This window comes from Natator depressus, chromosome 18 (genome assembly GCF_965152275.1).
Source record: "Natator depressus isolate rNatDep1 chromosome 18, rNatDep2.hap1, whole genome shotgun sequence".
Taxonomy (NCBI): domain Eukaryota; kingdom Metazoa; phylum Chordata; order Testudines; family Cheloniidae; genus Natator; species Natator depressus.
In genome coordinates this window covers 3,027,200-3,044,713 of record NC_134251.1, presented here as the reverse complement: position 1 = coordinate 3,044,713, position 17,514 = coordinate 3,027,200, and the positions used below count along the sequence as shown (strand labels likewise).

General features: G+C 42.5%; 1 protein-coding gene across 1 annotated transcript in view; it reads left to right on the top strand.

Moving 5' to 3' along the window:
- ZMYND12 (zinc finger MYND-type containing 12) overlaps window positions 1–17,514 on the top strand; it is a 64,979-nt gene that overhangs the window by 16,160 nt on the left and 31,305 nt on the right. The window contains exons 2-6 of the mRNA XM_074975354.1: window positions 3,208–3,349; window positions 7,396–7,567; window positions 8,877–9,046; window positions 12,816–12,938; window positions 15,476–15,596. Of these exons, the coding sequence (XP_074831455.1) occupies window positions 3,208–3,349; window positions 7,396–7,567; window positions 8,877–9,046; window positions 12,816–12,938; window positions 15,476–15,596 (728 nt within the window). The remainder of the gene's footprint in view (window positions 1–3,207; window positions 3,350–7,395; window positions 7,568–8,876; window positions 9,047–12,815; window positions 12,939–15,475; window positions 15,597–17,514) is intronic.

The window sequence follows — 17,514 nt, the reverse complement described above, 5'->3', positions numbered from 1 at the left end:
GGGCGGCAGATAGATGACTCAGTCCTCCTGAGGAGAGAGTCTCCGACCACCACCACCTGCCTCCTTCTCCTGGGAGCGGTGGTCGTGGAACCCCCAACCCTAGGACAGTGCATCCCATACCTTCCAATCGGTGGAGTCTCTTTCTGCTCCCTTCCCTCAGACGTATCATCTGGTCCACTCTCCGCATTAGTAACTGTGGAGAGAACGTGAAAACGGTTACTTACCTGTATCTGCCCTGTTGGTACATGGACGTTCCCTTTTTTTCTTCTGGAGGTCACATGATGCCAAATTTCTTCACCATCCTTCTTTCCCTGATGTGCAGCCTGCTCTGAATCTTCAGAACCTTTAGCCCGTAGAAGCCTATCCTGACATCCGTCCAGGAAATCTTCAGTTTCTCTTATGCAACGCAGGGTCGATACCTGTTGCTCCAGACCTTGAACCTTCTCTTCCAGTATGGAGACCAGCTTGCACTTTGTACAGACAAAGTCGCATCTTGCAAATTAATTCCAATTCAGCAGTCTTTCGTTAGAGTCTGTTTTTGAAGTTTTTTTGTCGAAGTATTGCCACTTTTAGGTCTGTAATTGAGTGACCAGAGAGATTGAAGTGTTCTCCAACTGGTTTTTGAATGTTATAATTCTTGATGTCTGATTTGTGTCCATTTATTCTTTTACGTAGAGACTGTCCAGTTTGACCAATGTATATGGCAGAGGGGTATTGCTGGCACATGATGGCATATATCACATTGATAGATGTGCAGGTGAACGAGCCTCTGATAGTGTGGCTGGTGTGATTAGGCTCTGTGATGGTGTCCCCTGAATAGATATGTGGACACAGTTGGCAACGGGCTTTGTTGCAAGGATAGGTTCCTGGGTTAGTGGTTCTGTTGTGTGGTATGTGGTTGCTGGTGAGTATTTGCTTCAGGTTGGGGGGCTGTCTGTAAGCAAGGACTGGCCTGTCTCCCAAGATCTGTGAGAGTGATGGGTCGTCCTTCAGGATAGGTTATAGATCCTTGATGATGCGTTGGAGAGGTTTTAGTTGGGGGCTGAAGGTGATGGCTAGTGGCGTTCTGTTATTTTCTTTGTTGGACCTGTCCTGTAGTAGGTGACTTCTGGGTACTCTTCTGGCTCTGTCAGTCTGTTTCTTCACTTCAGCAGGTGGGTATTGTAATTGTAAGAATGCTTGATAGAGATCTTGTAGGTGTTTGTCTCTGTCTGAGGGGTTGGAGCAAATGCTGTTGTATGATAGAGCTTGGCTGTAGACAATGGAACGTGTAGTGTGGTCTGGGTGAAAGCTGGAGGCATGTAGGTAGGAATAGCGGTCAGTAGGTTTCCGGTATAGGGTGGTGTTTATGTGACCATCACTTATTAGCACCATAGTGTCCAGGAAGTGGATCTCTTGCGTGGACTGGTCCAGGCTGAGGTTGATGGTGTGATGGAAATTGTTGAAATCATGGTGGAATTCCTCAAGGGCTTCTTTTCCATGGGTCCAGATGATGAAGATGTCATCAATGTAGCGCAAGTAGAGTAGGGGCATTAGGGGACGAGAGCTGAGGAAGCGCTGTTCTAGGTCAGCCATAAAAATGTTGGCATACTGTGGGGTCATGCGGGGACCCATAGCAGTGCCGCTGATTTGAAAGTATGCATTGTCCCCAAATGTGACATAGTTATGAGTGAGGACAAAGTCACAAAGTTCAGCCACCAAGTTTGCCGTGACATTATCGGGGATGCTGTTCCTGACGGCTTGTAGTCCATCTTTGTGTGGAATGTTGGTGTAGAGGGCTTCTACATCCATAGTGGCCAGGATGGTGTTTTCTGGAAGATCACCGATGGATTGTAGTTTCCTCAGGAAGTCAGTGGTGTCTCGAAGATAGCTGGGAGTGCTGGTAGCATAGGGCCTGAGGAGGGAGTCTGCATAGCCAGACAGTTCTGCTGTCAGGGTGCCAATGCCTGAGAGGATGGGGCATCCAGGATTTCCAGGTTTATGGCTCTTGGGTATCAGATAGAATACCCCAGGTCGGGGTTCCAGGGGTGTATCTGTGTGGATTTGTTCTTGTGCTTTTTCAGGGAGTTTCTTGAGCAAGTGCTGTAGTTTCTTTTGGTAACCCTCAGTGGGATCAGAAGGTAATGGCTTGTAGAAAGTGGTGTTGGAGAGCTGCCGAGCAGCCTCTTGTTCATATTCCGACCTATTCATGATGACGACAGCACCTCCTTTGTCAGCCTTTTTGATGATGATGTCAGAGTTGTTTCTGAGGCTGTGGATGGCATTGTGTTCTGCACGGCTGCGGTTATGGGGCAAGTGATGCTGCTTTTCCACAATTTCAGCCCGTGCACGTCGGTGGAAGCGCTCTATGTAGAAGTCCAGTCTGCTGTTTCGACCTTCGGGAGGAGTCCACCCAGAGTCCTTGTTTTTGTAGTGTTGGTAGGAAGGTCTCTGTGGGTTGGTATGTTGTTCAGAGGTGTGTTGGAAATATTCTTTGAGTCGGAGGCATCGAAAATAGGATTCTAGGTCACCACAGAACTGTATCATGTTTGTGGGGGTGGAGGGGCAGAAGGAGAGGCCCCGAGATAGGACAGATTCTTCTGCTGGGCTGAGAGTATAGCTGGATCGATTAACAATATTGCTGGGTGGGTTAAGGGAACCACTGTTGTGGCCCCTTGTGGCATGTAGTAGTTTAGATAGTTTAGCGTCCTTTTTCTTTTGTAGAGAAGCAAAGTGTGTGTTGTAAATGGCTTGTCTAGTTTTTGTAAAGTCCAGCCATGAGGAAGTTAGTGTGGAAGGTTGGTTTTTAATGAGAGTATCCATTTTTTGAGAGCTCACTCTTAATCTTTCCCTGTTTGCTGTAGAGGATGTTGATCAGGTGGTTCCGCAGTTTCTTTGAGAGCGTGTGGCATTGTTTCATGTTCTCTATGTATATAGATCTTCCCACTGTATTTTCCACTGAATGCATCTGATGAAGTGAGCTGTAGCTCACAAAAGCTTATGCTCTAATAAATTTGTTAGTCTCTCAAGTGCCAGAAGTACTCCTTTTCTTTTTGCGAATACAGACTAACACGGCTGCTACTCTGAAACCTATTTGTTATGAGTAAGTATTCATTGCTGGTGGAAAATTCAGTAGAAACTACAGCAGGAATTGACAGAATATACAACTAGAAATGCAATAAAGATAAACAGAGCTTTAAAAAAAGTATTTTCCTCTTATTTTACCAGTGATGTAGATCATCAAAAAGCTGACTGGGTTAGCATCCATGAGAAAATATGCCAATTGTTGATTCCAATACGTACATCTTTTCCATTTTTCAATTCCGAAAAAGAAAGAAAACATGGCATGGAACAGCTTCTTCACAGGCAGGTATGTAAAAGAAAAAGAGACTATTACTTGAGAGAGCTGTGAAAATAATTAGAATTTTCCTCCTATCTGTATATGTGTTTAAGGTATGGAAAACATCTGACTGACATTTAATTAGGTGGGGGTTTTTGTTTTTTTGTTTTTTCCATTTTTAGTTGTTCTAACTGAGGCATTTGGGTTCTTTAACAAAATTTAATAACAAAAATTACAACATTGATTAAGTAGAACAACGCATCCTAATCATGTCATACTACTAGAGTGACCAATTAGATAAAAAAAAAAGCCTTCCACCCGCCTTTCCCTCAAATCCATAAAATATTAAGATGATAGAATGACTCAAAAATAAGATATTATTCTGAACATTGCTAATGCGCCAATCACTAATATCTAGGTGGATAGCCGATTACCATAACCCTTGCTAATATGCAGAGAGGGTTGTTCTAAACAGTGTGGGCTCTCAATAGAAAAACCACTGCCTTTTCAAAATTATGGCTGATATTTTCAAAGCCTCTTAAAAGACTTGAGTGCCTAACTCCTATTGATTTTTAATGGGACTTGGGAACCTGAAAATCCCCATCTGTATCTCAGAATGGTCAACAATTCCAGTTCTCCTGATCTGTGTTACCATAGGGAGACACAGAACAGTCAGGTACTCTGTCAGGTATTGTGAACTAGACCTACATGATGTAGCTTTTCTGTGATTAAAGTAATAACTTGAAGTGCACTTACTGACATGGTATACCGAAGGTAGCCTCATCTGTGGAACATGTGCTATCATGTTCACCTGTAGCTGTTATCTGCCTGTGGTTTTGAAAGGTAATGCCGAATTGCATTACAATAGTACATCCTAGAAATCCTGATGGCAGGGGTCACTATTACAAAGTCAGTGACTTTATATATATTTTTAAAAGAGGTTTTCAACTTATGAATATTTTGGAGATGGAAAAAGGCACTCCTGAACATTGTCAAAATGTGAGTTTTAAAGTTTAGCTTGTGATTAAAAACTAACCCCTAAGTTGTGCATTGTATGTATACCCTTTGGGCAGACTCCATCAAAGCACTGAAATGTCATGGAAAAGCAAGACAAGGTGAGTGAAGTAATATCAAGATTCTCTGCACATTTCCTCAGCTCATCCAGCAATCCACAATTATATGTGGAATGAATTGAACCAGAGTTTTTATAAAATCTACAGTACAGCCAAGATATAATTCATATTATTGGGTGCAATGATCATATGAATTTGCATACTCATCATAACTTAGTCCTAGCCTTTTTTCTAAAGTGACTTCACATACGCATTATGCAACAACTTTGAAAGTATTTCTTATTTATTGCTTTTATAGCAATCAAAATTGTGCTGGGTGCTTTATAAAAAGCACAGACAGACACATTCTCTGACCCCTTACTTTTCTGACAGGCCTACAGTGAGGTTCAACTGCTTCCTAGGAAGAGGAGGCAGACCAGATATTTGACTCTGAGCCAGGGTTTGGATTGCATGGGGTTTAAAAGCTTTTAAATTATATTTCTCTAATTTTCCTCATGGGCTTTGAGGCTTTTGTCAAAACTAAAACACAAATATTTTCTCAGGAATGGTATAGTTTCCTACCCTCTTTCCTCAGAAATGACAGTCAGGCAGTGAGGAGAAGCAGAAGGCCAAGTAAATATTCCCCTTGCTCTTGACTTCCCCCCTAGGGAAAAAGTTGAAACTCCTTGATGGCACATAGGCGAGGTCTGCACTTGCCTGATTTAGCAGTGCAGGAAAGCTCCACTGCCTGCCAGCGGATGCTTAGACAAGGTCTATACGAAGTCAGTTGAGCAGTCTGCAAGGAAGGCTCCATCACTGAAATAAATCTCAGAAGAACAGCCTGAATCCAGGGATAATTTGTGTGGGTTTTTTTTAAATGCCTGACCTTCCTGAGCACAGGTTTCCCTAGTCCCACTTCTAGATTACAACTAACATTACAATCACTTTTTGACATGAGTGGCTAGTCAAAAGTTTGGAGCCCTGGAGATGTTCCATTTGGAAGTAGAAATTGATGGAGTCTCGTATTTTCTTTCATGCAGTCTTATTTATTTACAAGGAATGTAAAGCAGAAGGAACAAAGAACAAAAGGAGTAGTTTCTTAACTTACAGCCCCCAAACCTCTTTAACCAACACCAGATCCAAAAATGTGCTCTTTAGCTTTTCCAAGGGTCACCATGTGTTTACAGTCTCATGCTTGGCTTTTTTGCTCCTCCCTTTTTCTTTCATAGAATCATAGAAGATTAGGGTTGGAAGAGACCTCAGAAGGTCATCTAGTCCAATCCCCTGCTCAAAGCAGGACCAACCCCAACTAAATCATCCCAGCCAAGGCTTTGTCAAGCCGGGCCTTAAAAACTTCTAAGGATGGAGATTCTACCACCTCCCAAGGTAACCCATTCTAGTGCTTCACCACCCTGCTAGTGAAATAGTGTTTCCTAATATTCAACCTAAACCTCCCCCACTGCAACTTGAGACCATTGCTCCTTGTTTTCTCATCTGCCACCACTGAGAACAGCTGAGCTCCATCCTCTTTGGAATCCCCTGTTCAGGTAGTTGAAGGCTGCTATCAAATCCCCCCTCACTCTTCTCTTCTGCAGACTAAATAACCCCAGTTCCCTCAGCCTCTCCTTGTAAGTCATGTGCCCCAGCCCCCCCATCATTTTTGTTGCCCTCCGCTGGATTCTCTCCAATTTGTCCACATCCCTTCTGTAGTGGGGGGGACCAAAACGACGCAATACTCCAGATGTGGCCTCACCAGTGCCAAATAGAGGGGAATAATCACTTCCCTCGATCTGCTGGCAATGCTCCTACTAATACAGCCCAATATGCCATTGGCCTTCTGGCAACAAGGGCACACTGCTGAGTCATATCCAGCTTCTCGTCCACTGTAATCCCCAGGTCCTTTTCTGCAGAACTGCTGCTTAGCCAGTCGGTCTCCAGCCTGTAGCGGTGCATGGGATTCTGCCTTCCTACGAGCAGAACTGTGCACTTGTCGTTGTTGAACCTCCTCAGATTTCTTTTGGTCCAATCCTCCAATTTGTCTAAATCACTCTTGACCCTATCCCTACCCTCCATTGTATATACCTCTCCCCCCACCTTAGTGTAATCTGCGAACTTGCTGAGGGTGCAATTAATCCCATCATCCAGATCATTAATAAAGATGTTGAACAAAACCAGCCCCAGGACCAACCTCTGGGGCACTCTGCTGCCAACTAGACTTAGAGCCGTTGATCACTACCCGTTGAGCCCAACAATCTAGCCAGCTTTCTATCCACCTTATAGTCCATTCATCCAAACCATACTTTTTTAACTTGCTGGCAAGAATACTGTGGGAGACCGTATCAGAAGCTTTGCTAAAGTAAAGATATATCACATCCACCACTTTCCCCATATCTACAGAGCCAGTTATCTCATCATAGAAGGCAATCAGGTTGGTCAGGCATGACTTGCCCTTGGTAAATTCATGTTGACTGTTCCTGATCACCTTCCTCTCCTCCAAGTACTTCAAAACGGATTCCTTGAAGACCTGCTCCATGATTTTGCTGGGGACTGAAGTAAGGCTGACTGGTCTGTAGTTCCCCGGGTTCTCTTTTTTTCCCTTTTTAAAATATGGGCTCTATATTTGCCTTTTTCCAATAGTCCTGGACCTCCTCCGATCACCACCAATTTTCACGAATTTTGTTCTTGTCTGTTCTCAGTTTCTGTGTGATCTTTCTTTTCACACAGGTGCACACACCAAACAGTGCTTAGCCAGAAGCTCCTGAGCAGGTTCACACACCCCTTTTGTCTTAGGCGGGGTGTTATGCTTACAGTAATGTTAACTGAAGGGTGAGTTTACACCTGTCAATCTCAATGGGTTTTAACTCAACCCATAACAGGGTTTCCCATTTGTAACAGTTTATGTAGCAATTGGTTGTAAAGGTAGATGGTGTTTCCAATTGTATACATTGATACAATATTTTCATTCTAGAAATAAGCATTAATCCTTTGCTCACTCCCATTCCATTGTTAATTTTTCCCCTATAGAAACACTTAGTTGACCTTACTCACAAAGTGGCCCAGAAGTTTGTGTTTGAAGGAAAACATGAAGAAGCAATTCCTGCAGCTTTACATTCACTGCGTTTCAGCATTGATACCTGTGGCCCAGATTCTATGGAATTAGTTCCTGCTTATCTCATTTTAGCTGAGGCTAGCACTGGTAAGTTTTGCTGAAGCAAATAATATCAATGGTAAATCTAAAACCATAATGTTGGTATGTCACAGATCCACAGGTTTGATGCTATACCCCAAGCTTTGGAACAGTCTCTTGGAGGAACCCTTTCAGTCTCACTCTTCCTTCAGGGTAGACCATGTGGCCTCACTGTCTCCTAATACTGAACCTCCGAGACTTCAGCACTCCTGCTTCACACCGTGAGCTCTGTTCAGCGAGTCCAACTGAGGTAGACTCCTGATAGAGACTTGTATGCTCGTCAGGGATTAATGCACCTCAGCATTTGCAGTGATACTCAAACAGTGTTGTCAAAACAGTTGGGTTTATTTATCAGCTGGAACACAGCATAGGAAGTCCCCAGGTTAGCACAGATAAATGAAGGTTAAAACATAAAAAGAAAAGGAGTACTTGTGGCACCTTAGAGACTAACAAATTTATTTGAGCATAAGCTTTCGTGAGTGAGCTGTAGCTCACGAAAGCTTATGCTCAAATAAATTTGTTAGTCTCTAAGGTGCCACAAGTACTCCTTTTCTTTTTGCGAATACAGACTAACACGGCTACTACTCTGAAACTGGTTAAAACATAGTTCAAGTACATTCTATTTAGCCCAGAGAGCCCAGCTAGGTTGTAGCAAACTCCATATTCAGGCTTTCTCGCTCTCTCTGTCTGACCTCCTTGGTCAGTTCTCAGGTGATAGCCCCCCAACTCCTTGCAGCAGCCAGCTCTTATCTCCTACCTTACACTTTCCAGTCCTTTGTTTTTGAACTGGGGTCTTTGCTTTGCTTCACTGCTGAGAGGTAGGGAAATCCATCTCCCTTTCTGTCACTGATTGGTAGGTGTCAATGTCCTGGTGATTGTCTTTTCCATACTCCATTGATATGGGGTTGGCCTCGGACAGTTTTTTTTAATGACCCATTCAGACTCAGACAGTTAGGTGACATTCATGCCTATGGGCATGTCTTCACTAGCAACGTTAAAGTGCTGCGGTCGCGGCATCCTAGTCCAACTGTTTGAATGGCACAAAGAGCTATAAGAAAAGGAGGACTTGTGGCACCTTAGAGACTAACAAATTTATTTGAGTGTAAGCTTTCGTGAGCTTCATCCGATGAAGTGAGCTGTAGCTCACAAAAGCTTATGGTCAAATAAATTTGTTAGTCTCTAAGGTGCCACAAGTACTCCTTTTCTTTTTGAGAATACAGACTAACACGGTTGCTACTCTGAAACAAAGAGCTATATTCTCTAAGCTTCTAAAAATTTGCTGACATTTGCCCTCTTTTTTCTTGAAATATAATTTCAGGTCTTGGCCATCTTACCCAGGCAGAGGAATACCTCTCACAAGCTCAATGGATTGTCCTCAAAACTTCTGACTGCAGTAATGGCATTCAGTCTAAATTGCATCGTAACCTGGGTCTCCTCTATGCTGCTAAAGGAAATTTTGAAGAGTCTTTATACCACCTGGCTACTGATGTACGTAGAATAAAATACAGAAGTAGAAGAAAAATTCCTTATAATTGTACACAGTCCATGTAGCAATTGTTAGGAAAGCCCAACAGACACTTAGATTCTAGTACAGATTTTAGATACCATGCTAAGAATCACCTTTGAAAAACCTGTGCTAGATAGATACAACAGACAACACATAAGTACTTATCCAAAATTGTGTTCTAGTAATTATTCTTATTTCTGTGAATTGTGTATTTCCTCTGTTCTTTATAGTATTATTAAATAATATTCATCAGCCTTTCTATTCAGTTGAGGTATACGTTCAACCTTGTGTAGTTGCCTATCATTAAACAAATAGTCCATTTTATACTTACAGCTATCTTATTTCTTGATCATTTTTGTTAGACAACAGTTACACTATTTATTCCATTATTTAAACAACTGCTTCTATAATATTTTCTCCAGAATTTTTTTGCCATATGATCATTTGGGAGAGTAGTCGTGCAAACTTTGTTCTCAGATGCACCTCCTTAGGAGATGTTGCTGCTATTTAATCTCTCAAAAGTGGGCTTTGCCGTCAGTACTAGGAGAAAGATTACTTTCCTAATAATTGTATTTCCTTGAGTAAATTGTCAGTACAGATCTGCCCTCACCCACCTGCCTTGTTCCTTCAGAGTATACAGAGGGGATTCTGATTGAGTAGAAAGTAACTGGAACAAGGTCAGGGCTGCTGCTCTTATATAGTTCCTTCTAAATGCTCTCAATAGGCCTTAATGGAAGATGTATTAAGTCCATAGTCTCTGGTCCAAACTTTCAGTGTTGCAAGGGAGAATGCACACAGCCCTAATGGCCATTGCTTTGCATGGGTTATCACTTAGGTACTCCCATGGGTGTGGATCAGTGGTGTCAGTCCAGTTGAGTGACTATTGTTAGGAGTGCTAGTGCCAATATAGGATTCAGGTCTGTATTTTTGCCTGAGATAGTATTTTGGGTTTTGCTTGCCTGTTTGGTTTTATGATACACATACATTCTTACTAATATGTGTGAACAAAGGACAAAGACACTGTATGTGTTCCTTTTGCCCAAGCCAGAGGGTTTGTTAGTATAATGGGAACAAATAAGAGCAGTTAAAGTGTTGTTGGGCATGGTGAGAGTATAATATATGAGCACACACTTGAAGACTGCCTCCACTCCTATCTCAAGGCAAGGTCAAGCAACCAGTTGGGAGGGGTGAGGGAAGATTGAGGGGAAGATAAAACACTAAAAGGTCAAAGAAATGCCTGCCCGTGACTGGTAGCATACCTCACTCCTTACCCCTCCCTTGGGGTACAAAAGGGGTGGGATGGAGACCCCAGACTCACAGCCACCCAAAACAGAACATGACCGTAAGTTATAAGGGGTGGCACTGTGGGCGTGCATTTCAGGTATAAATATGCCTACTGAAGAGGAGGGAGACGGGACACTGGGAAACAAGGCTCTGCAGCGTCAAAGTTATGGTATACATGCTTGCTGGAAACTAACCCCAATAAACATAGCATTGCCTGCACTTCGGACTTCTGGTCTTTTGCTTTCTGTCTGCGTGACAAGAACCAGGGGAGAGGGTGAAGGGAAAGCCCTCTAACTACTATAGTTACTAAGTAATCTTTCTTTCTCTCCATCCAATAGTTTTGTTCTTATTAATTTCAGGGATATTGACTCAGATTTACCAGGTTTCAGAGTAGCAGCCATGTTAGTCTGTATCAGCAAAAAGAACAGCAGTACTTGTGTTACCTTAGAGATTAACAAATTTATCTGAGCATAAGCTTTCATGGGCTACAGCCCACTTCATTGGATGCATAGAATGGAACATATAGTAAGAAGATATTTATACATACAGAGAACATGAAAAGGTGGAAGTACCCATACCAATCAATCCTGAAGCACTTACATGAGAGGAAAGTGATCAGGAACAGTCAGCATGGATTCACCAAGGGAAGGTCATGCCTGACTAATCTAATCGCCTTTTATGATGAGATTACTGGTTCTGTGGATGAAGGGAAAGCAGTGGATGTATTGTTTCTTGACTTTAGCAAAGCTTTTGACACGGTCTCCCACAGTATTCTTGTCAGCAAGTTAAGGAAGTATGGGCTAGATGAATGCACTATAAGGTGGGTAGAAAGCTGGCTAGATTGTCGGGCTCAACGGGTAGTGATCAATGGCTCCATGTCTAGTTGGCAGCCGGTGTCAAGTGGAGTGCCCCAGGGGTTGGTCCTGGGGCCGGTTTTGTTCAATATCTTCATAAATGATCTGGAGGATGGTGTGGATTGCACTCTCAGCAAATTTGCAGATGATACTAAACTGGGAGGAGTGGTAGATACGCTGGAGGGGAGGGATAGGATACAGAAGGACCTAGACAAATTGGAGGATTGGGCCAAAAGAAATCTGATGAGGTTCAATAAGGATAAGTGCAGGGTCCTTCACTTAGGATGGAAGAATCCAATGCACCGCTACAGACTAGGGACCGAATGGCTAGGCAGCAGTTCTGCGGAAAAGGACCTAGGGGTGACAGTGGACGAGAAGCTGGATATGAGTCAACAGTGTGCCCTTGTTGCCAAGAAGGCCAATGGCATTTTGGGATGTATAAGTAGGGGCATAGCGAGCAGATCGAGGGACGTGATCGTTCCCCTCTATTCGACACTGGTGAGGCCTCATCTGGAGTACTGTGTCCAGTTTTGGGCCCCACACTACAAGAAGGATGTGGATAAATTGGAGAGAGTCCAGCGAAGGGCAACAAAAATGATTAGGGGTCTAGAGCACATGACTTATGAGGAGAGGCTGAGGGAGCTGGGATTGTTTAGTCTGCAGAAGAGAAGAATGAGGGGGGATTTGATAGCTGCTTTCAACTACCTGAAAGGGGGTTCCAAAGAGGATGGCTCTAGACTGTTCTCAATGGTAGCAGATGACAGAACGAGGAGTAATGGTCTCAAGTTGCAATGGGGGAGGTTTAGATTGGATATTAGGAAAAACTTTTTCACTAAGAGGGTGGTGAAACACTGGAATGCGTTACCTAGGGAGGTGGTAGAATCTCCTTCCTTAGAGGTTTTTAAGGTCAGGCTTGACAAAGCCCTGGCTGGGATGATTTAACTGGGAATTGGTCCTGCTTCGAGCAGGGGGTTGGACTAGATGACCTTCTGGGGTCCCTTCCAACCCTGATATTCTATGATTCTATGATTCTATGATTCATACCAACTGTAAGAGGCTAATTAATTAAGAAAAGCTGTTATCAGCAGGGGGAAAAAAACTTTTGAAGTGATAATCAAGATGGCCCATTTCAGACAGTTGACACGAAGGTGTGAGGATACTTAACATGGGGAAATAGATTCAATTCGTGTAATGGCTCAGTCCCCATGTTAAGTATCTTCACACCTTCACTTCACTGTAGCTCATGAAAGCTTATGCTCAAATAAATTTAGTCTCTAAGGTGCCACGAGTACTCCTTTTCTTTTTGCGAATACAGACTAACACGGCTGCTACTCTGAAATTTGCCATCTCTGTGCCTCTGGACCAGGAGTATTCCTAGCTAGGGACGTGAGGGAGGTTTTCAGTCCTTTGTGGAAAAAGGGAGAATCTGCATGGTTTTGGTGCAACATTTTAAACTTGGATTTAAATATAATTAATTTTGCATCTAATATTAGGTGGAAATAGAAGAAATAAATAAAATATTGCTAATCTTCAAGTTAATAAACTTATCCCCAAACGTATTTTGTTGTGAATATTAAGTTTATATAATTACATTTTTATATATATATTTCAGATTTATTTTGCCAGTTGTGCATTTGGAACTCATGACATTAGTACATCTGGAGGTTATTTCCACATGGCTAATGTGTTCTTTCGTCAGAACAAAATGGACATTGCAGACTCACTATACACTGAGGTTAGTAGCACCAGTAAATTTTTCTGATATTTACAAGTTTTCTTGAGGTTATTCTCAATGTTTGTGTGTTACTGACTCCCCTTAGTGTTATAATGACCCTGGGCCAAGTGTGAAAGTGCCACTTCAGCACCCGATCCTGCACACACTTTTAATGTGTGTTTAACTTTGCTTTTGTAAATTGTCCCATTGGAGCTAATGGGACTGATCACGTGCTAAAGTTATGTACGTGCTTCAGTGCTCTGCTGGGATGGGGCTTAAAATAAAACATTATTATTAGCATGAAAGTAAGCTACTACTTATTCAAATATTTCTCTGAGTTACAACTAGGATAGAGAAAGATAAATTTAAAAAAATCAGATTTTAAAAAACATGTAAACATAGACCTCTTAAAAATTTATATTTGAATTTGCAGTCATTTTTCTTACGGAGAAAGGTTATTATTCACTTTTATAATAATTTAAATACATTTTAAAATGTACAGTTTAGTCCCACAGTATTCTTGTCAGCAAGTTAAGGAAGTATGGGCTGGATGAATGCACTATAAGGTGGGTAGAAAGCTGGCTAGATTGTCGGGCTCAACGGGTAGTGATCAATGGCTCCATGTCTAGTTGGCAGCCGGTGTCAAGTGGTGTGCCCCAGGGGTCGGTCCTGGGGCCGGTTTTGTTCAATATCTTCATAAATGATCTGGAGGATGGTGTGGATTGCACTCTCAGCAAATTTGCGGATGATACTAAACTGGGAGGAGTGGTAGATACGCTGGAGGGGAGGGATAGGATACAGAAGGACCTAGACAAATTGGAGGATTGGGCCAAAAGAAATCTGATGAGGTTCAATAAGGATAAGTGCAGGGTCCTGCACTTAGGATGGAAGAATCCAATGCACCGCTACAAACTAGGGACCGAATGGCTAGGCAGCAGTTCTGCAGAAAAGGACCTAGGGGTGACAGTGGACGAGAAGCTGGATATGAGTCAACAGTGTGCCCTTGTTGCCAAGAAGGCCAATGGCATTTTGGGATGTATAAGTAGGGGCATAGCGAGCAGATCGAGGGACGTGATCGTTCCCCTCTATTCGACACTGGTGAGGCCTCATCTGGAGTACTGTGTCCAGTTTTGGGCCCCACACTACAAGAAGGATGTGGATAAATTGGAGAGAGTCCAGCGAAGGGCAACAAAAATGATTAGGGGTCTAGAGCACATGACTTATGAGGAGAGGCTGAGGGAGCTGGGATTGTTTAGTCTGCAGAAGAGAAGAATGAGGGGGGATTTGATAGCTGCTTTCAACTACCTGAAAGGGGGTTCCAAAGAGGATGGCTCTAGACTGTTCTCAATGGTAGCAGATGACAGAACGAGGAGTAATGGTCTCAAGTTGCAATGGGGGAGGTTTAGATTGGATATTAGGAAAAACTTTTTCACTAAGAGGGTGGTGAAACACTGGAATGCGTTACCTAGGGAGGTGGTAGAATCTCCTTCCTTAGAGGTTTTTAAGGTCAGGCTTGACAAAGCCCTGGCTGGGATGATTTAACTGGGAATTGGTCCTGCTTCGAGCAGGGGGTTGGACTAGATGACCTTCTGGGGTCCCTTCCAACCCTGATATTCTATGATTCTATGATTCTATGTTGAGTCAGTATATCTTGCATTGAGAATCTATGCAATTGTGATCCCAGAATCATATCCCATATATTGTTCAGTACAGTAACCTACTTTATTAAACAGTAAAAACAAAACTCAATGAAGACATTTTATAGCCCAAGCTTTAGAGCAACATTGAGGGTTGTACTGGTAACTTGCTGGGTAATAGATGCTGCCTGTTCCCTAGGACTGGATCCTGCAAGCTTGCTTCCTTCCAGGAGTGCAGATGTAGCGCTAACAAGCCCCAAACTCTAGCTGATTATGAGATGGTGAAGGCTTCTTAGTGAATTTTTTCACAGCTTTACCATAGACATCAAGGACAAGAATCATTTAGATTGCTCCAGTCTTCACTGGCTTTAGAACTGTCTTTAAAAATGGCTTTAAATGTGGTTCAAACAGTCAAAGCAAAGCAAATTGCTAACAATTTTACCTTTTTATGGGGCCAAATCATGTTAATCCTGTATTTAAAATATATTCTTGAGATCACCTAGCCACAAACATTATTTTAAACATGGAGTTAACACTGTTTGTTCCCCACCTGTCTATATAGCTCAGCCAAACCCTGCTATAAAAATCAATTTTGCTACTAATACATTTGCATTGTGGTTAAACAGTCCCACGGCTAGGGAAGATGGGTCTCATGAGCACCTTGGCCAGGGAAGATGGACTTAGGAGTAATAGAAAGGAACAAAGTTTCAGCTGAACCTTTGAAAAAAATTCGTAATGATGAGAGCTGGTAGAACATGGAATAATCACAAAAGGAAGATGGTGGTGGCCCAGTCACCTGAATCATTTAAGACTGTACTGTGCAATGTTCTGGAAAATGAGCAAAAGGAAAGGGCAAAACACATGCCCTTTTTAAATATTGTGTAATAATTTTGTATGTTAATTCTTTTTCCTTCTCAATAGGTAACCGATATCTGGCATGCCCATTTCAGTCGACTGATTCAAGTCCAATCACAAACTCTCACTTCTCCAGCAGAAATTAATATATTGTCTGAAGAAGTGGAAATCAGTGAAGAACCTCTGAGTAAATCCAATTTTCAGTATTATTATTATTCATAGAACACAGAAGAGTTAGAAGGGAAGGAGCCATAGAATGTTCTCTAGTCCTTTCCACTGTTTATTTTTGTATGAGTCTTGGGAGTCTGACATTTCTATACACCAAATCCTGTGGGGTCTCTTTGAGCCATTAGCTTTAAGAATTGAGATTTTGATGTCACTATCTTTCAGAAATTAGTGTCCATTGAAACATTTTCAGTTATTTACATTTTTCTTATTTAAGTTGAAACCCACTAAAGTGAAGTTTCAGCCTGTTGAGGTATGTGTATGGCCCCTTATCTCTTTAACCAGTAGAACCCCATATTCTGGAAGTGGGACATATTAATCTGTATAGTAGTCTCAGACCAGGGGTTGTGGAAGCCCCATCATATAAGTGAAGTGCTAGGAAATGTACTGCTTTATATGGAACAGTCCTGCACTGATGGGAGACAAGACAGAGTAGATGCTCTGTCTTGTCTTTTCCATCTACAATGGCTATGATTCTGTGACTGTTCTCAGAGAGGACAGGATGATGTTTCAGTGTACATTTGTGTGACATTACTTCCATTTATAAAACTATTATAAACTATAAACATAAACTATTGCAAAAATCTCACACTAAGAAGTTGCTGCATGTTGCCAGCTTCAATAATCACAGTAATGTAAGACTTGCTGTTTCAGGACAGACAGTACAATGATGTGCAGTCGTATAAATCACTTCTATAGTGCAACCTTCTTCAGAAGCTGAAACATGTCTATTGACTTCTCATGGTATCTGCTGTGGATAGCAAAAGTGAAACAAAAGCAGACAAAATGCAGAACACAGGTTTGCATTTTAAGTGACAATCAGCCCTAAAGAGCCATCCTCCGACGGGGCCCCTTTCAAGGCCAGCACCGCAAACCCTATTCCAGGGTCACTTCTCAAGGTGCTGCATTTTACAGACCTTGAAGGCACATGTCATCTTGCTTCAGGAGATGCACTCCACCACCAGTGTTCCACCACAACCATCTATTGTGCCAGCTTCAGTTCTTGCCATGTCAATTGGGGATATCCTGGCAACAACAGAGAGAGAGAGAGAGAGTCTAATGGAGTGGGCCTCAGTCACTGACCTACAACTTCTCTAAAACCCAAACCAAACCTCCATATTTCACTTAGCAGATGGGCAACAGTCTCTTCACCCAGCATCATCTTTTCATCTTCCACGCAACTGCCGCTAGTGGTCGTAGAGTGGAAGATGCTTGAAGCTTTTCCAAAGTCTTAGCCTTGGCCATCCTTGATCACCCCAGGCCTGTGGAGGTCAGTAACAAACAGCCTACAGAAGGCTGAGTGGTATTTTCTGAATGCCTGGTAGGAGGCCTTTCAAGCAGAACAAGAGGCATCTATTAGTGAGCTGGCTGAATTGGACTTGTAATGTCCAGCCAATATAAATGACTCCTACCAAATTTTCTCATTTAACTGCTGGATCAAACTAGGCACAATCGACGGAGAGAGACAGGCACAAAGATGGACCATAAAAAGACTTTTTGGAGATTCCAGTCACAGCAAAAAGGAGTTTTCAGTCACTGCAAATGCTGTTGTATTCCAGCTAGTAGCTAATGACCACGCACAGAATTTGAATAAATCTTTTAGCTATGTGCTCAGAACTGAGGTTACAGAGAGATGACAGGCTCCTAGTGTAGATTCAAACCTGATGGCTCCTTTTTCACACAAAGAGCCAGGTCATTAAGCTTATGAAAACAGGAAAGGCTCCAGGCCTGGATTATAATTTATATCCATATCAAGTTCCTACTTCACCAAGGACTGAAAGAAAAAAGCCTGCTGCTTTAGTTCCTCAACTGATGTTTTCCAAGACAACTGCATTCCAAAAATCTGGCCCAGAGCAAAGGTCGTAGCCACTCTGAAATGA